This window comes from Sinohyriopsis cumingii, chromosome 19 (genome assembly GCF_028554795.1).
Source record: "Sinohyriopsis cumingii isolate HCF-2022 chromosome 19, ASM2855479v2, whole genome shotgun sequence".
In the NCBI taxonomy this organism is placed as follows: Eukaryota; Metazoa; Mollusca; class Bivalvia; order Unionida; family Unionidae; genus Sinohyriopsis; species Sinohyriopsis cumingii.
In genome coordinates this window covers 60,248,365-60,273,073 of record NC_142979.1, presented here as the reverse complement: position 1 = coordinate 60,273,073, position 24,709 = coordinate 60,248,365, and the positions used below count along the sequence as shown (strand labels likewise).

Here is a 24,709-nt window from a genome sequence, read left to right as displayed (position 1 = left end):
TGATAGCTAACTCCTTTTGTTTTTAAATATACGCCGAAAAATTCTTTTGCTGAAACTTCAAAGAAATTGATTACCAATGAAGCACCGATCATTCCGTATAAATGCTAAGCAAATGAAATAATTTTCTACAATTATTTGATGTTGCCACCACATTAAGAACATACGTCAGTTTGGTCATCTAAAGCTGTCATTTAGCGGTAACTTTAATAACACATGCATCCTTCATCAAAGAAAGCATACTACAATCTTCACTAACAGCAACAGTAAAACTTTCATCAAATGAAGTTAGTACTAAATTTAAATAAAAGCAATGGAATCTGATGGATTGTTGCATTTTCCAAAGTAACTGGAACACATTTATTGTGTCATGAAGTTTCATTTTTGTAGGAAAACATTATGTTTTGTTTGCTACCAACAGTGGCATAAAATGAAAATTAGATTTCCAATCTTTCAAGACCATCAATATCTGGTCATCAAGTTGATGGGGTATCTTGCAAACATTCTTGTTAAACGTTTTAATTTTTTCAATAGCCTCATCCCCTGGGTAGCCACAGCAAGATGATAGGCCAATGTAGTATGTAAACAACTATAGCCACGTGCTATTTGTGACAGTTGTAGTGAATTGTTGAATGACAATCAGATATAGATCAAAACAACAACTACCAATTTTTGTATATGTATGTTATTTGTGTTTTCTAATGGGGCATGGGTAATACATGAATTTTAACACGTGATCTATACTTGAATTCATGGATTTCTTACATACATATACAGTAAATAATGGATTATGGATTGTACTACACAGATGTAAATTGTCAGAATACAAGTGTTTTTCAGAATAGTTTATCTTCATTTTTTTTGCATCCACTTTATTAAAACCACACCCCCTGCCATATTTTACGTAAATGCATCATTTTCTTCAGCTAACAGACTTGGTTGGTTATAACATGGTTTTATATGTAACATGGTTGGGTTCTATGGACCCCAAGTGACAGTGTTATAGTGGGGTCACACTGTATAATGCAGTTTGGTATATAATGTGGCCTGTAATAATATACCCCAACTACTGCATTATAATGAGGGAGAGCTGTATTTGTTTTCCTTCCCAAGTCCTCTCCACCGTTACATCCACGGAAGAGTGTGCACTTTGAATTATGAAGTAACTGATGAATGATAGGTTTTAATATCAGTCACTCAATTGAAGGGAGATCACTCACTGATGTTTTTGTCTTTGTTAATAGACAGTATCTCTATCATTTTTCAGATGTTTATTTTATTTTTCTTGCTTGTGAGAGTTCGATTTGTGAGGTAGCAGAATATTCAATGTATAATGATTGAGTAAGTTTTATCAAAGAAACCTACTGTATTTTTAAAAATTGATTTCTTCTGCCTTAAGTAGAGTTTTATTTGATGCATTGGTCCATTATGTTTAATGCTCCGACTCCCAAGCATCTAATTTATATATATACAAAGAAGTGCTCAATTATCCAGACTCCCAGTTATCAAAACCATTGTTAATGTCTCCCATCAACTTTAGATGACAGGTGCTGCTCTGTCTAATTATGGCAAATTAAAAAGTACACAAAATACATGATTGATGTTTCAGGAACCCCCAAACATGCCATATGAGGAGAAGCAGAGGATTTTGAACGAAGCCCATTCTTACCTGATCGTCCAGGTGTACAAGGCAGCAAAGGAAGCTGGCTATGACCAGATACTGTCAGGAGCAAGTGTCTCATCAGAGTGAGTGATTCTTTGCAATATATTAAGATTTAATGACATTTCAGTACAGTAATAGCTATATGGTGCCAGTCTTTTTGTAAGAATAATCATACCGGGTATAGTTCTAGACTGTGTAAAATTCAAAATCCCTAATGAACATTGGGGCCCCGAGTGGCCGAGTGGTCTAAAGCGCTCTTCGTTACGGATCACTGCCATCTCACCTCTGTCTGCGGCGGTTCGAGTCTAAGATTCAGCCAATGTGGGCATGTGAGAAAGCTTGCCAGTAGCTTCTCGTGGGTCGGTGGTTCTTTCCGGGGTTTTCCGGGTTCTTCCTCCACCATTAATACTGGCCGCCATGTATAGCCTATCGTGCTGAAAAATGGCGTTAAACCCCACAACAACAACAACAACCTAATGAACATTGGATATTTATTATCTTGGCATACACATATTTTTCTGTGAATCAGACTTTGATTTTAAAGGAGCATATATTGTTTGAATTAGCATACAAAAAGGGCAGAAACATAATCTGGTTTATGAATAATTACAGAGAATATGTAATGTTTATAAATGGTAACCAGAAAATCAGTGTAAATTCATTGTCTTACTTTAGGCCTTGGAAGTTGCCAATTCATCAAAACTGTTTTTCAAACTGGCATAAACTTCTTTTTCATTGCTGCAATGCAAGAGAGATAGTTACTTTGATCATTCAAGTAGGTTAGAAGAGATTGGAATTCAAACATTCCAAACCCAGTTTATCCAGTGGCATCAGAGCTAAAATGAATAAATTTCTTTGTATGAGGGCCTCAAGGTAGATTAGTTCTTAGCTAATTGTGTTAACCTCTTTAAATAAAGTCATTATTTTTTTACATTACATATATGTAGAAATATTACACATATTGTAGACAGATTCAGCATGTGTATCCATCACATTCCTACATTTCTCTTCATTATTATGGTAAAATAGCATGTGTTTGTTGAAGGTAAGGTGTATTTAAACTTTAGAATTTAGCTTCAGATAGATATGTTTTGTCATTGCAGTGTAAATCCCCCACCAGATTACAGTCGATTTCTGGAACATACATTCAGAATTTTCACCAAGGGCCTTGACAGAGAACTCTACCTGCAGGAACAAGAGCTAGCTGTGAGTGGCATGTGATCAATCGCAATTGTTTAGCTCACTTAAATGATGTTGACTTTTAAGAAGTTGTAACTTAAAATTACAGTAGACCTGAGTAAATACTAAATAAAGAATTAACATGATGATTCAGCAATCATATTATGTGCAGGCCATAAACTGTCAAGTTGGACAAACTGAAAACACATTCAGCAAACAGTTTAACGTCAGTTAAAGTAAAATTTTCAACATTTTCTGTGTGTGTATCACCTTGGGTTTAATTTGATATTAAGCCATATATTGGTAAAAGGGAGAGAGAGAATGACTATACTTGTTATTTAAATTGGGTTTCATTTGATATCAAGCCATAGATTGGTAAAAGGGGGGAAGAGAGAGAGACAGAGTGTGTGTGTGTCTTGTGTGCCTGTGTGTGTGCAATGATATATGTCAGAATTGCTAGAAGTGAAATGAGTGACCACTCCGGTGGCCTAGTGGTTAGAGCGTCCGCCTCGGATGCGGCAGGTCGTGGGTTTGATCCCCGGCCAAGTCATACCAAAGACTTACAAAAATGGTACTAACAGCTGCCTCGCTTGGCGCTCAGCATTAAGAGGTTAGTGTTAGGACTGGTCGGCCTGGTGTCAGGATAATGTGACTGGGTGGGACATCATGCCACATGTCTGCGGCATGATGCCCCAGTGCTAGACATCACTATAAATTGTCACACTGCAGACATCGTAGCGATATGACTGAAAAATTGTTAAAGCTATGTTAAAAATCCAAATCACACACACACAGAGAAGTGAAATGATCTATTTTCATTTTATTCAGACAACCTATACATAAAATATTACTTGGAAGGGACAAAAAGAGAGAATTATCATGGTCTAAATAAGTTGTATTGTTCTTGGTGTGTTAAATTCAGTTTTGCAATGACAGTGTGTAATAAAATTTAGAACATTACTTTTTATTGTATTGCAATAAAACATACATTGTAATATTTTGCATTACAACACAAAGTATGAAAGTCATAATTGACATTTTTTTTATCACTCTCATTTGTAGGTATATCTAAAATAACTACCTTGGATCAATATCAATTTAGTAACTTATTTCTTTCTTTTTAGAAATAATACATTTTGCATGTGGGTATATTTTGACAGTATCTGAGGCAAATTCAGTGATCATGATATCAGGTTCAAGTTGGTGTTCATGACAAAGATTTTTGTCTTGTTTTTACAGTGTATCTTGTAAACATGTTTAAGAAAATGGGATTTTTACATAATTCAGTATGTTAGAATATTATCAAGAATATTGGAGATGATTTCACTACTCAGCAATTAAAAAGATACAAGGAGGGAAGAAACAGATCCATTATTAATTCTCACAAATCCATTCTGGCCAGCAAGTATATTCAAGAGACTCTTGTGTTTGCAAGTTTACTTATGTCATAAAATCAATCCTGTTATTATTGAGTTCTAATCATCTGTTCGGCAGAAAAAGAAGAAGCATCAGTTGGAGCTGGAACATAAAAATCTGAAGACTTACAAGGTCCCGGTACCAAGCCGAATAAAGGCTACAGCCACAGCATCCTCATCCACCACCACATCATCAGCTGTTTCTAAGCCTACAAGCGGGGCAGTCAGAGGTATGTTGCAATTATAAAATAAAATTAGGTTAGTTACTTTAGTTTGATTATGCAACAAGTTTTCCCAAACTATACATTGCACTCTTAATGGCTATGTTGCTGGCATAATGTAACCTTTTAGAAAACAGAAAATCCAGAGAAAACAACCATCCTTGGAAGGGTGACCACATACAATTACACATGTCTTAGTCAGGGTTCAAACCATTGACAACAGTGGTACAAATTAGGTGTTGTTTTGTGGTTATGCTTTTCTTGCCTGGGATAGTCTCACTCAAGCCACAATAAAGCCTAACAGATCATGGTAACAGTTGTCCATTTACATGTATTACAGCATGCCTCCTGTTGTAACTGTCCACAGAAATCTGAAAGTTTGAGTGGGATCAGTTGAAATCAAAATTTGGATTTATTGATGTAATGTACATAATTGACATTAAATTACTAATTGTCAGCAGTTTAGCAGTAGAGTACCTTAAATAATAATGGACTAGCAAATAATAATCATATGAATATGTTCATAGTTTGAAAATGTGTGTGTGTGTGTGTATATATATATATATATATATATATATATATATAAAATCTTTAAAGTCACATACATGCCCTAAAAATCTGCTAACTTTTGCATTTACATGGTGTCCACTGAATAGTGAGAGACAAGAGTCTCGCTAGGTACATTTAGATTTGTTGTAAATGAAGTGTTGGCATTCTCCTCTTTGTCAGCTTCATAGTCTGTATAATACATTGATTCACATAGTCTTTGTGTCCATATTTATGGCATCTGAAACACTAAATCTGGTTTCCATGATGGCATACCTGTGTCAAATGCACAGTTTCTCCACAGCAGAGACAGTACTCTTCATTATAGGGCCTGAAAATGTTGGCATACATGTTAATATTTCTCAGTAGTTGAGAAGTTCCATTTCTACTTAAATGAATTTAGTCTCTGTGGGAGAGGCTTAGGTTGATGTCCTGGTTCTGAAGAAAGAAAGATGTGTATTGTGGAATGTTCTGTAGGCTGAAGACTTCACATAGGTCAATTATCAGATCATTGATTTCTTTCACCCATATGTCCACGTGAGGAGGTAGTCCTGATATCATTATTTTATATGTATCTGGGCTGTAGTATCTAGCTGCATACAGTAGACTTTCAAAATCTGTTCTGATTTGATTTAGTGACCTTCTATTACTGGCATCATTTCGATCTGCTAAAATAATAATTTGGCTGTATTTGGTTAGGTTAGTATTCATTATTCTATCCAGGCTGTTGTTGATTTTTGTGCCTCTAAGAGTCTGTACATCTGTTTTTAGAAGTCTCCTTGGTATTATACTTTTTAATATTGAGGAGCCAATTATAAGAGTCTTATCTTTTCTGGCTTGTGATTTTCTGTGTTGGATTCTAGTTTGTATTTCAGACACATGTCTTTGATGAAGGGCTGCTGAAATTGGTGTCTTAGTTGTATGAGCTAATTGAGCTGATTATGTCACACTCGACTGAGCTGTGGGAATGCAGTTGCTGATGCAGGCAACAGACTTACATGAGATGAGGACCATGGGTGTTCTCTTATAGCTGTTGCAGGTGTGGCACATGACTGAAGTGGGTATTGTTGTTTGCAGTGCAGGATTACTTTGGGTATCAGTTCTTACTTGTATGGTCATTTTACATTTTCTTTTGACTGGTATTGGTATTGTCTGTGTCAGAGCATCTGACATTGTTGCTGTTTGGGAGCCTGTCTGGATTCCTGTTTCACATGAGGTTTCTTGCTCGTAAGTCCTTCCCAGTGCTGACTTAATAGCGTGTCACTGTTGTTTTGATTCTTCAATTTGGGCCTTCAAGTTCCTTGTCGTTTTTTATTGTACACACATGGAAAAATAATTACGGTTTAAGCCATCACTGTAACATTCTTGATTGATGGAACATTTAATTGCCTGACACTCTGGTGTTAATTTTATTGCCTGAGTCATCTAGGTCAAAGGCTTTAGGAACCATTTCATGTTTGGTAATAAGTCTAGTACTCAGTGCCGTTACTAACAAATTTAAATGTAGAGTTTATCATTTTTGTCAATAATATATAATCTAAATTGCTTTTTTCCAAAATGAACTACTAAGAGCAATGAAAACTGGGACTTTAAAGCAAACGTAAATTTGGTAGTTCATCCATGCTGATCATATGTTGGGACTCAAATCAGCAAGTTTCTGGTTATATGTCCAATGTCTTAACGACTGAACCACTGCTTCATCCTTGTGGGCAGATCTCAGTGGTTTCCAAATTGTGACTCCAGGAGCAGAATTCCATGGAATTTAGTACAGACCCAGCAATCAGATTAACTCCCCAGGTAAATGCAAACTAATCGTATTTACTATTAACACAACTCATGATAAACTTTCAGCAGACTCAAATGGTGGTTATATGTTTGTGGGTCCCCAACTTCTAGTAATAAGAGAAGAGATGACGAAAATAGAAACTGCCCACAGAAAAACAACTTTATTTGGTGACTAGCATTTGCTCATACATACAGATATGATTTAATTCAGTCTGTAAATAAATATATTTATGCACAATTCAAAATAACAGTGTATGTGTAAATAAAATTACAAAGGATTAATTGGATAATTAAGGTAAATAAATAGAATGTAACTCTAGTACTTTGAGGCTGATTATATTTATTCCATGACTCCATATAGATGTTTTCTCAAAAGAATAGGCTATGCACTTATGATCTGCACCATAAATATATTATTATTATTATTATTATTATTATTATTATTATTATTATTATTATATAAATATTATAAAGATCCATGGCCAAAATACTGGCAATGACTCTTGGAAAAGATATAAACAGGAGATACACATGAAAGTACACAGTATATTGTCACCAAAGATAATGTGCATTAGCTCTGAACTTGTTATATATATATATATATATATATATATATATATATATATATATATATATATATATATATATATATATACACACTCCCAAAGGTACACAGGCTATGAAAGTAGGCTCTAGCTTATCATATAAAAAGAACAAGTTTTGAATGTGTACCAGCAAACACATTGAAGGTTCAGTGTATCAGTCACAACATTCCCTGGAGATTAAACTTTAAGGGTGAGGCTATATCCAGTTTCTAAATTTTGCTAGTGGAGAAAATTTAAACTTGAAAAATTCATATTTCTGCTCACTATTTTGTTCCTTCACATTTTTTAATGCTTTTATTAATCTATACTCTAAGTCAGGAGTTTTGTACTAATGAGGAACTGATACTTTGTTAATAGTTTCAGTTGTCATGTTCCTTGAAGGAACTTGGGGAAAATCTCAGCCAGAATATATTGAGGTGCCACACTTAATAGAAATCTTAAATGGAGCAGTCACAGTTAAGAAAAATGTGCGCCGAGGCAAATCATAATGTTGGCCTGACATAACTTATGATCTAGCACACAAAATGTGAAAGAATTAGGTTTCAAAGGTTTAATGAGTGTTTGCTGAGTTTGAGACCCATGCTCCAAAGTTTTACAGAATGAATTTGAAAAAATCCGAAAAGAAGGAGCCAGATTTATTACATCCATTTATGACTTCACATCAAGAAGTATGACCTCAGTAAATAAAAAGTTGCCTTGCAAGCCCTTAAAACAGTGTAGATTGGAAAACAGATTAATATCTTTTTACACAGGTTTGCAAATTAATGAAAAAATTCCCAACTACATTTAACCAAATGAAAAAGAACTAATATGAATCATCATGAATATACCTAGCAGATTCCTTATCCTTGAAAGGATTATTACAAATTTAGTTTTATAAGAACCATCAAAGGTTGGATTGTTATTCCCACAGATATTTATCACAACATCTTATGAGCAAATACAGTTTCAAATTTATATTGGTCAACAACATATCTTATAATAAAGGGATCAATGACAGAGCAAGTTTTATTTCTGTTGCAGGGTTCTCTTCTTGAATAATCCCTTGATAAGTGGCAACCCACTTTACATGACCAGAATCATTGTCACTGATTTTGGATGACCACCCCTCTAGCATGGCCAGTAGCTGAAATATTAGTACAAAATTCAGATTTAGCTCAGATTATCTGAGTCAGTCATGTGACAAGCTTACACAGAACATTTTATGCAATAACTAGTTGAACTGGTATAGATGCCAATGGTGAAATTTGCAAAAAGTGCAAAATGTCATCATTTTGAATTTAGAAGGAAAAGTGATAGCAATTCAAATAAATGAAAAGAGGGAGTCATTCAGACTCTGATGAAAAATCTGTCAGAAAGATTCAGATACATCTTGTAAGTAATACATTCTGCAGTAATGGGAAAATGGATCTGGATGTAGAATGATAGTGTTATGTATATTTAATTTGTGTTGTGTGTTGGCTTTTCTCCATGATTATATGTTACATACATCAATAGTGTATGATTGATCTTTGTCATTAATTGAGTTTAGGGACTACCTGGCTAATGTCTTGTAATTTTGTAAACAAAATATTACATAGCTAATGTTTCTCTATGATTTTAGATTATATATTAAGCTCATTATTAATTGTAGGGAAACATGTTTACAGATGGTGAGTTCAAGATCTATTGTCTTTTAGTAATACAGAGTGTTCTAGAAGCAAGTTGTTTACAAATTTGATGGGATTATTTCCCTCATCCTGGCTCTGTTATTGTGTCGTAGCTTTTTATATTAATGTTGTTTACTTCAAAATTGCGAATTTTATCTTAACATCCAAAGTGGAATCAGTCTTATTCCTCTGTTTAGTTTTGAATTTAAGAGGATTTATTTATTTAAATTATTTACTGAAATTACAGAGGGCTCAATATTTTAGGACTAAATCACTATTTTAGAATTATTATGAATTAATTCAAGGACATTTTGGATTATATCATTGTGATACATCAAGACTGTTGGCACATAAACACTTTTCCAGGCTATTGGCACATCAGCACATTCACAATTGGAATTCACTCAGAATACTTTGAATTCATTTGGAATACTCTATACTTTCGGACTTATGATAAAACTTTTAGGACTGTTTCAGATTTAATTTATTACTGTTTTTAATTTTCACTTTGTGTTTTAGGGAAGCAATGATTTGTTGAATTTTACAAAACTTGTTGGTTTTCACTCTTTTCTGTTACTTAGTTTAAGACCATAGAGTTATAACAACAGTAACAGCTAGATGTTTGTACTTTATCAACAAGATGGTTTTGCACCATGATTAATGATTAATCATAATTATTATAAATAACATTTATAAAACCTCATTCACATTGATTCCTTAGCATGCCTTTCTTAATTTATAATTATGTAGTTATTACTCACATCTGTATGATCCCCCTTAAAAAGAAATTTTCCTGCTGCAGAACGGGTGACTTTATAAGAGGAAGACCACTCTTTAAAAGTGTATTTTTCTGAATTTATGTACTTTAAGGGTTTTTCCACAATTTTCTGTTTATCACTGGAAATTAATTACCGCAAAAAGATGAAAGAACATAAACTCATATTTGCCTAAGTCAAGTGTGCAGGCATTTAATCTGAGCCCTAGAGTTATTCCTGCTTGTGAAAAAACGGATCCCGTGGTACAGTCTGGTGGCTATGTATGGTAAGATGTCCATGACTTGTATCACGGACCTAACATTTCAATTTTTAAAATTGGATTTTGAATATGGTGCTGTTTCTTCATTGATTTTCAGCTATGGTTCACAAAGTGGTAGGTGACCCTCCCCCTTTATGGGGTCCCCAGAGTGATAACATTGGGAAATCCATTCTGGCTGTACTTCAGCGAGATCCACGGAAGTTTGACCATGTGGCTGGTCGTCTTCATGGGAGGCAGCTGCCAGGAACATTGCGAGCCTTCATGTGGGCTGAAGTGCTATTTAAACAGGAGAGAAAAAGGATGAAGGATGTGTGAGTATAATGTGCCACCAATTTCAGTATTGAGTGCAATCTTTCCTGGTGGAAATATTTATATTAAGTGGGTCCTCCATATAAGGAACAGCATTTCTAAATTCTCATATTTTGTTTATTTCACTTACATAGTCACTATACCTAAAACCACCTATCCATAAAAGACAAACATTAGTTGCCCAGTGATACAGATATTTGATTGTACATTCACACACACACACACACACACACACACATATATATATATATATATATATATATATATATATATATATATATATATATATCCCATTGCTTTTGTGTCATTTTTAGCTTGCCTGACCATATGGTATGGTTCTGTATCTGGCGTACATTGTCTAGAGTGTGCCTTCTGTTGACAATTGCAGTTTTCAATTTCTCAACAGCCAATGAACTGATTTCAACCAGACATGGCAGAGAGCATTCTGGAATGAATACCTTTGAATTTTGAACAATTGATCCCTATCCACCATCATAAAATAGTAAAAACGGAAACAGATTTGAATGACTTGCATTTTAAAGATTGCATAGCAGAATATTACCATATTTGACAGAAAGCATCCTGGCATGGAAAATTTCAGTGTTTAATAAATGATGTCAATGATGACCATCAAATTTGGATGCCTAAGTGATACAAAAATAGAAAAACTTTTAAATTTCTTCTCAAAAACAGGTGGACAAAATTTGAATAAATGTTACAAAAGCCATCCAGGAATGAAGGCTTTTCACTGTTTCACAAATGAAGCCAATCTGCTGTCAAGTAAGACTATCTTGAATAAAACTGCATGAAAAAACTTTACACAATTTTTCTAATTAGATTAAATCTAATAGAAAGCTTCCTGGCTTGAAATTGTCGAACGTCTTTTAAATTTGTTCAGATGGTGTGAGTCTGCTGTCCTTTTTTGGCATCTCTTACTAAAAATAAAAAGGCCTTTAAACATGTTCTCCTAAAGTGCTTGGCAGAATTTGACCAGTTTTGACCAAATGCATCCTGGCAAGTTGGTCTTTCAGGTTAATACGAATGATGTTGATTCACTATTATCACTGTTTTAAAAAAATATAACAAAAAGCAAACAAAACTTAAAATGACTTCTTGTCACAAAGCCATGAACAGAACTAGGCTAAGTTTACAGGAAGCATCCTGGCATAAAGAGCTTCAGAAGTTTGTTCAAATGATGCTGATCCACTGTTGAATTTGGCCACTGTTATTAAAAACAGATTTTGTTTTTAAATGTCTCAGAAACTGCTGGACAGAATTTACACAGATTTGATGAAGAACACCATAGCAAAAGACCTTTCAAGTTTGTATAGAGGATACTGATCTAAGTTCAAATTTGGATACATTGCCAAAAATAAAATTTAAAAAAAATTGAAATTGTTTTTTCCCATAGGCTATTCAGTAGAATTCAACCCAGTTTGACAGACAGGATCCTGGCATAGAGGCCCTCAGTTTTTGACTAATGATATTGATTTATATTTCAGTATGGCCACTGTTTCTAAAGTTAGAAAAAGAATTAAAATGACTTCTTCTCATAAACCAATTACTGAATTGCACAGAAAGCATCTTGGCATAAGTTATTTCAAGTTTGCTACCATTAATAAAATAATGTAAAACCTTTAAATATCAGCAGTTTGATACTAACCGAGTTCTTGACTCATGTCACTTGTATTGAGCTTTTAGATGAATGATTTCATACTGACTTGGGCCTCTTGTTTTCATGTTATGCACATGTTCAAATTATGTTTGGATTGTAAACGTATGCATGATCAGTAGAACAGATGACAAATTTCAAAGACTTGTACTGTGTTTTTTTGTTCAGAAATATGGCAATCTTGATATATTTTGCTTTGTAAATTTTGATGGCATGGAGTTTTTATGGGAAACTTGATCAATATATCAGTATTTATTTCCAGATTTTCCTTGCCATATGGCTGTGAATATTGAAATGAATTAGTATTTAGTTCTTCTGGTATGTACTAGAAGAGCTTACAGCCTGGTCTTTTGTCCATCATCCATTGTCCATCCATCCATTAGCACAAGTTTGTTATCACTACTTTTTTCCAACTGCTTGTAGGATTGCCATGAAACTTTACACACAGATTCATTTCATGCTCTAGTTGACCCTAAATGAAAATATTGCTGGTTGGACATCCAGTATGGCTGGCACAATGGCCATCTTGAAAATCATGTTATTGCTTCTCCTCCTGAATGGATGGTCATATCAGTATGGGGTTTTCACTAAAAGACTTCCTATGATGTTGGTCATAAATAAAAATGATGCCAATCTGGTGTCCAATACGTTGTCGCTATTCCTTCATATTGGATGGTCTATTAACTCATTCAGCCCCAGCACTGTTATCAGTATCTCTGTGTCTAGCTGATTCTGCTCCAGAGTTTTTACCTGTTTGAAAAATTTTGAGGCACATGCATTCTTTCTTACCTTAATTTCTCTTCTTATATGCAATTAAAATCCACAAACCTTTCACCAGTTATTCCAAATGAATTTGTCTACACAGTGATGTATCTTTTTGTTCTATTTGTCTAAGTCTTTCACAGTTTATTTATACACTATTTACAAAATTATGTGTTAGGTTTATCAGCAAGAACTGTATCATCATCAGTGTCAGCATCCTTATCTTCTGACGATTCAGTCTCAGAAACTTCAAGGTCCGAATCTAAATCTCGCAAAATATCCAACTGCCGAACATATCTTTTCTCAGCTTGCTCAATATTTTTTAGATCAAACCCAAGAAACCTATCATTTTTGCACTCAACAAAAATCACTCTTACATCGGCCATCATTTATGATTTTTCATGAACAGAACACTTGTAGTGAAACTGCTCTCAAACAGTAACACTTGGCTTCTGAATAATTCAGATTTCCACAAATGAAAGTAAAATCATTTCTGATTAGTTTAATAGTTGTTTAGTTCTTGGAAAAAAAAACATTTGTAACCAATCAGAGATGTATCTAACACACATTCATCATGACTGGAGATTGGATTGGCCATTGATTGCAGCAAACAAACCATGACTACAGGCGGGAACGTCCATTGAATGCAGAAACCGGATCACGCCTACAGACAGGATCAGGGCCGAATGAGTTAACATCAGTTTTTCACTAGAAGACTTCTTATGATATCTACTTGACCCTGAAAGAAAATTGGGCTGATATGATGTTCAAGATGGCTGCCACAGCCACTGTCTTGAAATATTGTTATTGCTACTTCTCCTACATGGATGTTCATATCAGTGTGAAGTTTTCACAAAGAGACTTCTTATGATGTTTAGCTGATCCTAAATAAAAATGTTGTCCATTCGACATCCGATATGGCCACCACCACATCCATCATGAAAATCTTATCACAAATCCAGCTAAACAGAAAGTTGTTAATTTTGGGGTTTGAACAAAATGACATCTTATGATGTCCAGTTGGTCCTAAATGAATATGGTGCTAATTTAATGTCCAATATGACTAGTTGGTCCTAAATGAATATGGTGCTAATTTAATGTCCAATATGACTACCACATCAGTCATCTTCAAAATCTGGTAATGGGTATGCCCTCAATGGAAAGTCTTATTAACATTGTTTTTTATATACCAAAAGTCTTCCTACAATGTCTTATTGGTCCTAAATGAAATAGTGCTGATCTGATGTCTAATATGGCTGCCACAGTGGATAGCGTAAAAATTATGTTGTCACTACTTCTCCTGACTGAATGCTGAGATCAGCAAGGGGTTTCCACTTAAGGACTTCTTATCATGTTTTGTTGATCAAAAATTAAAATGGCACTGATCTGACACCCAGTATGTGGGCATCTTGAACATATTTTTTTAATGGAAAATCATTTTGACATGGGGTTTTCATTAGAAGAGTTCCTATGGTGTCTACTTGGTCCTCAATGAAAATAACTAATCGTTAATATGGCAATCATGGTACATACTGGTCATATCATGGCATAACATGTAAAAAAGCAAGATTTTTTATTCAAAAACCCCCTGACATGGTCATGTTTTGAAAAACATGATTTTCACTAAACTTAGATAAACAAATAAACAGAGAGATAGAGAGAGAGAGAGAGAGAGAGAGAGAGAGAGAGAGAGAGAGAGAGAGAGAGACCTGCAGGGAGCCCATGTAAAACTATCCTTGGAGCAGTTATTAAATATATTATCAACTATAAACTGCCCCACTGCAGACATCATAGTGATATGACAGAAATTTTCTTAAAGCTTCATTAAAAATCCAAATCACAGACACACAATTGCAAGACATGAGTACAATTGTGAAGGGGAGACATTGTCATGAAGTATTTTTGTCTTAAATCCAAGTGACTGCATAATATAAACCAGCAGTTGGTATATATCATTTCTAGTCCAGTGTGGAATGTCTGATTACTTTTACTGTCAAGAACATTTGACTGATATTTAAAGCTAACTAGATTTAGTCTAACACTACAAAATCTGTCTGTAATGACTGCAAAGATGAATAAAAATGACACTGCATTCCCTTCAGCACCCCATCTCACCCAACTGAACTGTTGAGAGCAGCAAAGACAGCATATAATTTAAAAAAATTATTGGCACGTTTTTTGATGGCATTGGATGGAAATAGGAAAGTGCAAATTCTGCTGTTTTTTATTTGCAGGTGTATTAAATGTTTCAAAGAAACTCAGAAAATATTTGGTATTTTCTTTCTTTTAATCAAATATGAACTTCTAGTACTTTTTGACTAACTTATATGAAAAGATAACTTGTTCTCAGTTGGATGATATTGCAATTTTGGGTCCTGTACACTGACCCCATTTGGATCTCAAAGCACACTTTATGTCTTCAGAACTCCCCAACAGTCTGGAAATATGGCATGTATGCATGGTGTCTATCTTGGCAATGTTGCTATTTCTACTTCTTCCTAGTGAATGGCTGTATTGCATTAACATAGAGATTTTTACCAATAGATACCTTTTTGGTTCTAAATGAAAATGGTGCCAGTTATACATCAAATATGGCAACCATGGTGACTGTCTTTAAAATCCTGTTATTAGTGCACCCCCTGATCATTATGAAATGGGATTTTCAATTACTGCTCCCCCTGATCATTATGAAATGGGAATTTCAATTACTGCTCCCCTTGATAATTATGAAATGGGATTTTCAATTACTGCTCCCCCGATCATTATGAAATGGGATTTTCAATTACTGCTCCCCCTGACCATTATGAAATGGCATTTTCAGTAACTGCTCTCCCTGATCATTATGAAATGGGATTTTCAATTACTGCTCCCCCTGATCATTATGAAATGGGAATTTCAATTACTGCTCCCCTTGATAATTATGAAATGGGATTTTCAATTACTGCTCCCCTGATCATTATGAAATGGGATTTTCAATTACTGCTCCCCCTGATCATTATGAAATGGCATTTTCAGTAACTGCTCTCCCTGATCATTATGAAATGGGATTTTCAATTACTGCTCCCCCTGATCATTATGAAATGGGATTTTCAGTTACTGCTCTCCCTGATCATTATGAAATGGGATTTTCAGTTACTGCTCCCCCTGATCATTATGAAATGGGATTTTCAGTTACTCCTCTCCCTGATCATTATGAAATGGGATTTTCAATTACCGCTCCCCCTGATCATTATGAAATGGGATTTTCACCAGAAGACTTATAATTATGTCTACTTTGTTCTAAATGAAGTTATTGCCAATCTGACATCCAGTATGTCCACCACAGCAGCATATTTGAAAGTATTGTCATCATTGAAGAATATCAGAGATGGATTCTAACACTCGGGAGTTAATAGGAGTAAATGGTTTAATCTTGAATTCCTTGAAATTCTTTTTACCCAGTAGAACATCAGTCATTTTGAGTGATTCGTGTTAGAGCATCAGTGTTAAATTAGATCACTGAAATATGTATTGTAATAGATCATTTAATATGTATTGTAATAGATCATTTAAATATGTATTATAATAGATCATTTAAATATGTATTGTAATAGATCATTTAAATATGTATTATAATAGATCATTTAAATATGTATTGTAATAGATCATTTAAATATGTATTGTAATATGTCATTTAAATATGTATTGTAATAGATCATTTAAATATGTATTGTAATAGATCATTTAAATATGTATTATAATAGATCATTTAAACATGGCAAGATAAGTTACTGATGAAATAAATGGTCAGCATGATAACTGATCAAATAAATTGGACACATAGTCTACTGTGTATAATTTGCTGTGGCCATACATATTATAAATTGTCCACTTCTAACAAATATCCATAGGACTGATTACATGGATATACTTACAAAAGAGCTTTATGCGATAGATATTAAAAAAGGCATTTAGAAAAATTTATATTTTTTACTGTTTGCTTTGAATTGTAAAATATAATAAAATAAAAATAAAATATTAACTTCTTCCTCGTTAAAAAGAGAATCATACGGAATTAGTACCTTGTGATTTGTGGGGGGGGGGGTAAGTTTTGGTAAATGTATATTTAGGGTAATTTAATCATTATTGATTTCTTGAATAAGTTTTCATGTGACAATTTCAACACTTTACAAAATATTTTCATAAACAAAATGCATCAGATACTGTTTACTCCATTTAAATGAAAAATGTGGGTTCTAAATATTTCACACTGGGGTGATCCACAGTGAGAAACAATATTTGATACCATGTGCTTGAAAAGCAATGGTGGCGGCAGTTATTAGGCAGTTGTTGTTGTTGGAGAGTTTAATGCAGTTTTTCAGCACAAGATAGGCTATACATAGCAGAAAACCCTGGAAAGAACCACCGACCACCGAGAAACTACTGGGATGCTTTCTCACATACCCACATTGACTGAACCTGAGATTTGAACCCACGCACCCAGAGGTGAGCTGGCAGTGATCCGTAATAGTGACCACTTGGCCACTCGGGGCCCCTATTAGGCAGTTGTAGTGTTGCAGATGGTTTTTCAACTTGTCATAAATATCAACTTTGCAAAACATGATTTTTCTCTTATATTACAATTTTCAGGAAATATGCCTCAAACAGTAAAAAAGAAATGATGTAACATTAAATAAACTATGATATACATTTAGTTTCAAGGGTCTTGGTTTGTACATTGGAAAAATGAAAAGTAACAGTGTTGTTAGCTGGTTGATGGAAATTCCTACACATTTTATTAATATTCCTTTACTTCAAACAGTAATATTTTAGACACTCCAGACCCCACACCATGCCCCTCTGACAATGACTTGAAGTCTTAACCCCAAATCTAGTTTTCTGGTTACATGTTTTTCTCCTTTGAATACATTTCCAAATCACATTAACATTAGGGAATATGACCCTGCTACCTTGCGAATCCAGCCCTACTAAAAGATGAAAATTGTCTTTTCCTGTTTCCTGTTCCTGTTTATCTTATATAAACAAATGGCAATAACAATTACCTAATACCTTCTCTTGTTACCATCAGATGTCATAAGTTTTTAAGCTTTTCTGCTGTACTGATAACAATGTACATTATACTTCCAACAATCCAGCTTAGTGTAAAAATTGGGCCATCCAACTTTAAATTTGGATTTATTCTTCTACAGGTTGTATACATTATTTTTAAAACATTTTCCACATTGGTGTGACTTTGACACCTTTACAGACTTTGTCTATTTGAGACCACATAACAACACATTGTCATTGAACTTGTCATTTTCAAGTTAGCTCAACACCAACTATTGGTATTAGTGAGTTACTATCATGATGAATTGCTAACTTATGCTTTGTTTTCTGTTGTGTCATTTCATTAGAAATGTCAACTAAATGCATGAAATGCAATATTGTCAAAAAAATGCATGAAATTCAAAATGTTCAATGCAAGGAAGTCAACCATGACTTGTGCATCTTATGTACTAAGTGTCCATCATCTATGCCATGCAATGTCTGTAATATGTGGACAGAGGAAGTCTGGGCTACAGTATTAGTGAGTTAATAACATGCTAAATTGCTAATTTTTGCTTTGTTTTCTCTTCTTGTGTAGTTTCAGTAAAAGTGTTAACTAAATCCATGAAATGCATAAGTTCAAAGCAATAATCCAGAAGGCATCTGAAGGAAAGATGGAATCAGTCAAAGAAGGATTATTTTGACATGCTCATTATGCATCCAAAGGCAGCCTCCATTGCAACACTTGTGGGCGATGTTGGTTTAACCCCCCACACCTGAAGTTCGTGGCTTATAATTTCCGACTCATTGGGGGAGTGTCCCCCAACTTTTAGGCTACCCAGTGGATGTAAATCCACCAGCATGTCCAAGCATGGCCTTCAGACTGGTAAGTCTCAATCCAACAAGTTTTTACGAGATCCACTGGATTCATTTCATAATACAGCCTCACCATCACCAACCATACGGCCATCACTAGCCATCCAATTGTACAAGCCTGGGGACTTTTTTATAACATGGTCCAGCCATCTAAGATTAATGAGATCTTAGTGACAGATTTGTCATTTTAGCAGTACCGTCGACAACATACTCTTACTATGAGTGAGATTTCAGTGATCTGTCCTGCTAGCATCCTGAAATCTGTCCTCCCATGGAGCAGCTGGTACAGTGGTAGCTGGACTGTCTTCTATACTGCCAGCTTCCAGGCCAACCATATGTCAGGCAAACTAGCTGGCCATCCCAGCGGTGATGGACTTCCACATGCTTATTGCTTGTCCGTTAGTGACATTTTTAAAGATTACAGAATTGAGTCATGAGTCATCAATGCCACCTGGTATGGCTTATCCAGAGCTGCAAGTGTAACAAGATTCAGATCAGAACTTGACACAGTGAGTGAGATGAAGCTCCTACAAATCATCCATACTCAGATCCAACCATGGAATGGACTGAATTTAGTTTCAGGGCTGCACTCAAGGCTATTTATCAGGTGTTGGCAACTTGATTATGCCGTCCAGCTCCTACCAATGCTCAAAACTGCGAAGTTAAAGCATCAGTAGATTTCTCATGAGGAGGGAGAGAAACCATCCTTTCAGCTCTTTCCAATCCTTACAATTGAGGAGGGAGAGACACCATCCTTTCAGCTCTTTCCAATCCTTACAATTGAGGAGGGAGAGACACCATCCTTTCAGCTCTTTCCAATCCTTACAATTGAGGAGGGAGAGACACCATCCTTTCAGCTCTTTCCAATCCTTACAGTTGAGGAGATTAGTGACCGGCAGTCAGATAGAATGGGTGACCTGGGGAATTCTAGGGCTTTCTTTTCAAAAGCCAAATACCAGCGATGTTCTCCTCTTGTTGGTACAAACTCACTCAAATGCCTTCAGTTCTGATCTCCGTGCCCTTGGCAAAAAAGATAATTTAGATGCAGCTCACTCATCCGCTGTACTGTTATATAAAGTGAACAAAAATGTGTTCCATGCCATGTCCAAGCTAGTCTAGTCAGTGTTAGATTTGGCCTCATTGACAATTTTTCGACTTGCAGAGAAATCCGGCAACAACCATGCTTGGGAGGCAATAGTGAGAATTGCTAGAGTCATTAACTGGGCAGTTCAATATTCCAAGGAAAATGCATTGACTGCTTCAGCCATCTTAGACCTGATGTGATGTGGCACCTCATCATACCCAGGCTTCACATATGACCCTGTTGGGTAACTTTTACACTTTGGAGGAAAATTGAAGAAGTTTGAAGGCCCACAGCTCAGGAACAGCATCTCCAACTCACTGCCTCTCAACCTACACATATGTTTCAAAACAATCAACCCCTACCCGGCAGAGGGGCTATTAGTGGACTAGAGACAAGGGATCTTTTACGGAATGACTTAGGATTTCATTTATCCCATCCCCTCCCCTTTCTCCTCTCTTCTCTTCACACTCGTACCATCAGATAGGAAGAAGGATGTCTTTCTACAAGAGGAGATATGGTCATTTATCATAAGACTGGCAGTGGAGATTGTGCAAAAACCCATAATCACAGTGGTTTTATTCCAGGCTATTTGTTTTTTAGAAGGTGAAGGGCAAGTTGAGCATGATTATTGACCTGAGTCACTTCAACCAATGCATTGTGCCATCGAAATTCAAGATGGAGATGCTGAGATCACTATGTCTCTTCATCCGACAGGACAAGGATTTTAAGTAAAATGTGTTTCTACGAGAATACTTACCCCATCTCATTACTTAAAAACCCTCTCAGCCACCCTGCCCTGTGAGCATCTTCAGTATATCACTCAGCTTAAAAACTAGTGACACTGGGTGGTGGCAAGGGGAGGTAATGGACAGGAGTTATATTGCCCTTTGTCTAAATAAGAGAGACAGGAATAGACGAGTTTCGTCTTTTAGTAGGGCTGGATTCATGAGGTAGCAGGCTTATATTCCCTAACATTTTACTTAAATTTAGCTTTTTTTAAAGGGTGGACTTGCAAATTAATGAGTTCTGCAAAATGTCCCTTATATATTTTATCACTTTTCAGAAATGCTGAGAAGGTGGTGCGGGAGAGGTTTGCAAAGGCAATTAGCAGAGGAATGCAAGATTTACAAATATCTCGAGCAACATATTCTCCCATCAGTGGTTTGATAGACACAGCTGTATATGAGGTGTGGCAGTGTTGAATTTCTTAAATGTCAATATTTAATTTAAAATCTGTTGTAGAGAAGGAAATGTTGGGACTTATTTTCATGAAAATCATAATTTTTTTTGAAGACTTCAGTGCATGACTAAATGAAGGTAGGTTTAATGTTATGATCAAGTCATCTTTCTAATATTATGAAAAGATTTGATACACAAGGCCTTCATCTGTATATTAATAAATTTACAACTTCATGACATGCAGTGTGTAAAGCAAGGTCTGTAAAATGCCATAAATCATATAAAACTTTCTTTTGAACGCTGTTTTACTAACTCCTTTAGTGCAGAATTGCAGAAAATTGCACAAGTTGAAGATGTTAATGTTGAAATGCATTTTTTCTGTTATGAAGCTTTTGTATGCCATGTGTCTTTTGTGTGCAATGCTGAAACTTAACCAAAAGCTCATAGGCTATCCTAAGAGCTTGGAAGATGGCCTAAATAAAGTCTAAAATTAAATTGAAATATTAGTCTGCAAATGACTACAGGTACAACTTGAGCATGTTTATGCCCTGAAATGTTATTAATCTTTTCAATTTGTTGTAATCATTGATTGTTTTAAGCTATCATGAGCTGTCTGTATGATGAATTAACATTTTTTTATCCAATGTCTAATTATTGCTTCATGCATAGTGGATATCAGCTATTGAGTGATTAATTTTTATTGCATTCTTTTAAATTTTAAGTGAAAATCAATCTTTGTGCTCTTTTCCAATATATAGTATAAAACAGCATGGTTTCATTCTGTATCTTCCAGTAAGTTATTATCATCAGAATCTTTACTTGCAAAGAAATCATTAATATTTTTTGACACTTGTGAATAAAAGAGAAATAGAAAGAGGAGAATCTAAACATTCATTTTCAGGTTGTTAGGGTCAAAGTCACCTATTATACAGTAATATTTCAATCGAGTGCGTGTGACATGCAGACACTGGCCTTTTTGTCATCTTTGAGATGTACATATAAACTTTAAATGTAAAGTATATTCTCCTTGTTCCAAGGTTGGAAGTTTTGTGTATTTTCACAGATCATTTTTAAATTTGCACCATCCACGTCTTATTGAGAAGTAGCTTACTGTTGTCGGGTACAATAAAACATTATTACTATATGCTCATTTTTGTCTCCATTAAATTTACATTGTCAGAATCGTGGAATATTTTACGATATTGCACACCTTCATATTGCATTCACGTGTACATCACATGTGCCCAATAGTGTATTAGGAACTACTTCGTAAACAAATCGTGTACACTCCTGTAGTAGATGCTTTACGTTTTGGTTGATGATAAAATTTGTTTCTGAATAAACTAAAGCAGCTGCTTTGCAATATTCTGCATTAACTTTTTTGATACAGTGTTTCAGATTTAGGCTAGTGATAGACGCCAGACAGGTCATAACATTGCTGCGGTCCCTACAAATAGCATGCAAGTGACAAAGCATAAACATGTCTTATTTAGCTGTTATTAAGAATGGCAAAAAATATACTTAAGTTTTACATCCTGAATTTCCTCAAAATGTACTTAGTTCTGCAAATCTGAAAAACATGAGCCATGTCATGGGTTCTAAAGCTTGATTACACATTTCAAAATTGTACTGAAATTTTGATTACATTCCAAGAGTTCATATTTTTCACACATTATGATTCCAAACATTCATTGACAGAACAGAAAACGCACAAATCAGATGTTACTTCAAATAAAATTGACACAGATAAATCCAGTCAATAATCCTGAAATTTAGTAGAATTGACAAAAATACCAAAATCTATTCATTCCAGACTAAATGGAAATGTTGTTGCAGTTTATTCAGAATATGACTCTAAATTTCAAAACTACAATTTCATTCGAAAGTGTTCTCGACCATGTGACTAAGTTCAGATTTAGTTTTAGCGGAGTTATGTGCACCTTAATATTATTGTTGTGTACTGATGAATCTGTGCTTGTGTATGTAGTTTAAAATACAGCATAAATTCAGTTACTTTGTTTCTTGTAGTATATTTTTGTTTATATAATTAAACCTTAGATAGAATAAGAAAATGAGCAGATAATAAAAACGGTTACAGCATTTGTATGGGAAAATATGAACTCGTTTACACGAATAGATATACGGCACTATCAAGGTCGTGCCGTATATCTGTCCGAAAACACTTGTTCATATTTTCCGATACAATTGCAAAAACCTATAAGTACAGTGAAATCATCATAGCTTCAACCTCACGGTCTCACACACCTGGCATCATCCAGACTGCTTCCAAAGTCCTGGCAGAATCTCAGTAAATTATTGAGAAGCAAGCTATGGATAACGCAGCTAACTATCCCTTGTAGTCTTGAAATTGCATCAGCATTCTTTTGGTGACCTAATCATTATGAATAACTGTTATAGCCCAGTACCAGTAAAGGTCATTATAGCTGTGGGTGACATCTTATTCACATCAGTCACTCATCTTTGTAGCATTGTCAATAAAATAAGCTATTTTATTGGAACAAATGAGAAAGAATAGTGAGATTTTTTTGTATTGAAGGTAGCTTTCAAGGTTAGACTAAAGTTATCAGTTTATTGTAAGATTACTATAAAGTTTTCATTCTATTTACAAGCAAAATGAAATGGTTGGTATATATCTTACTGTCTGTCTGACAGTACAACTGTTTAATTCCTATAAATTTGTAATGACAGACATGACTTTTCTCCGTTTTAAAGCGGAATTCCGCTTTTCTCCTGGCTTGAATCAGATTTTTCTTGATATAGTCTGTCTTTTTATATCATCTCTGATCCAGTTTTTTAAAAGCAGTCTTTCCGGTCCCATTCCACAATGACCCTTGTAAATTATTCATTCCATATATTAGTTAGCACCCGACTCTCGTAAAGAATATTCTGATTGGTCAAAGATTTAATTTCATCCAGTGAATCTTCGTATAATGGAAACAGATGGCAATGGAAACAAGCATGCCTGCAAAACATGGCATCCCGAGTTGTTGAGAGAGACCATGACATGAAATGTTTAGATAAAGGTTCAAAAAACGTATGGAAATGGGAATGTCTGGAGCAAAAAATTGACAGAAATTTAGTTGGTCAGTTTATAAGAAAACTGAACAGTAGAGGATTGGCATTTTGTGACCTCTGCAAGAAAGATTTGAATTATGGTAATCTTGGTTGGAAGAGTTTGGAACAGCACCTACAAAAGAAGCTGCATACGGAAAAATTGAAGCTCAGAAGGCATCTGGAAAAAGTGCATTTAATTACTATAAGAAGAAAGATTTGCATGAGATAACAGATATTGCCCTCTGTCAGAATATGTGCACTGCATGTCGCCAATACAAGTAGAAATTTGAAAGGAAAAAGGCTCTCATTGAGAAGGAAAAGAAATGATTGCACAGTGAGCAATAAGTCAGTGGTGACAAAAAAGAAGGCATAAGAAATCTTTGCCAAAGCCTCAAAAAGGTATCGACTGGCATGTCAACAGGTTGTGTTGTGTCCATTGGAGAAAAAGACAAGTGAATGAATGGGATTATTTATATATAATTGATGTACTTGGGTGTTTATTTTACAGATTTGTTATGAAAAAAGAGGATTATAACATATTTGCTGCAAAAATTGACAAATTATTGTGACTTAATTACTATGTGAACACTGTCATGCACATGAAATAACTTTGGCATCAATAGTATGGG

The 24,709-nt window shown here is 34.9% G+C and overlaps 1 protein-coding gene across 3 annotated transcripts in view; it reads left to right on the top strand.

Moving 5' to 3' along the window:
• Positions 1-24,709, top strand: part of LOC149775796 (uncharacterized) — a 145,282-nt gene that overhangs the window by 10,105 nt on the left and 110,468 nt on the right. For all 3 annotated transcript variants that reach the window (XM_089944046.1, XM_089944044.1, XM_089944045.1), the window contains exons 3-7: positions 1,607-1,743; positions 2,764-2,866; positions 4,334-4,484; positions 10,193-10,406; positions 20,890-21,013. In XM_089944046.1, the coding sequence (XP_089800172.1) occupies positions 1,607-1,743; positions 2,764-2,866; positions 4,334-4,484; positions 10,193-10,406; positions 20,890-21,013 (729 nt within the window). The remainder of the gene's footprint in view (positions 1-1,606; positions 1,744-2,763; positions 2,867-4,333; positions 4,485-10,192; positions 10,407-20,889; positions 21,014-24,709) is intronic.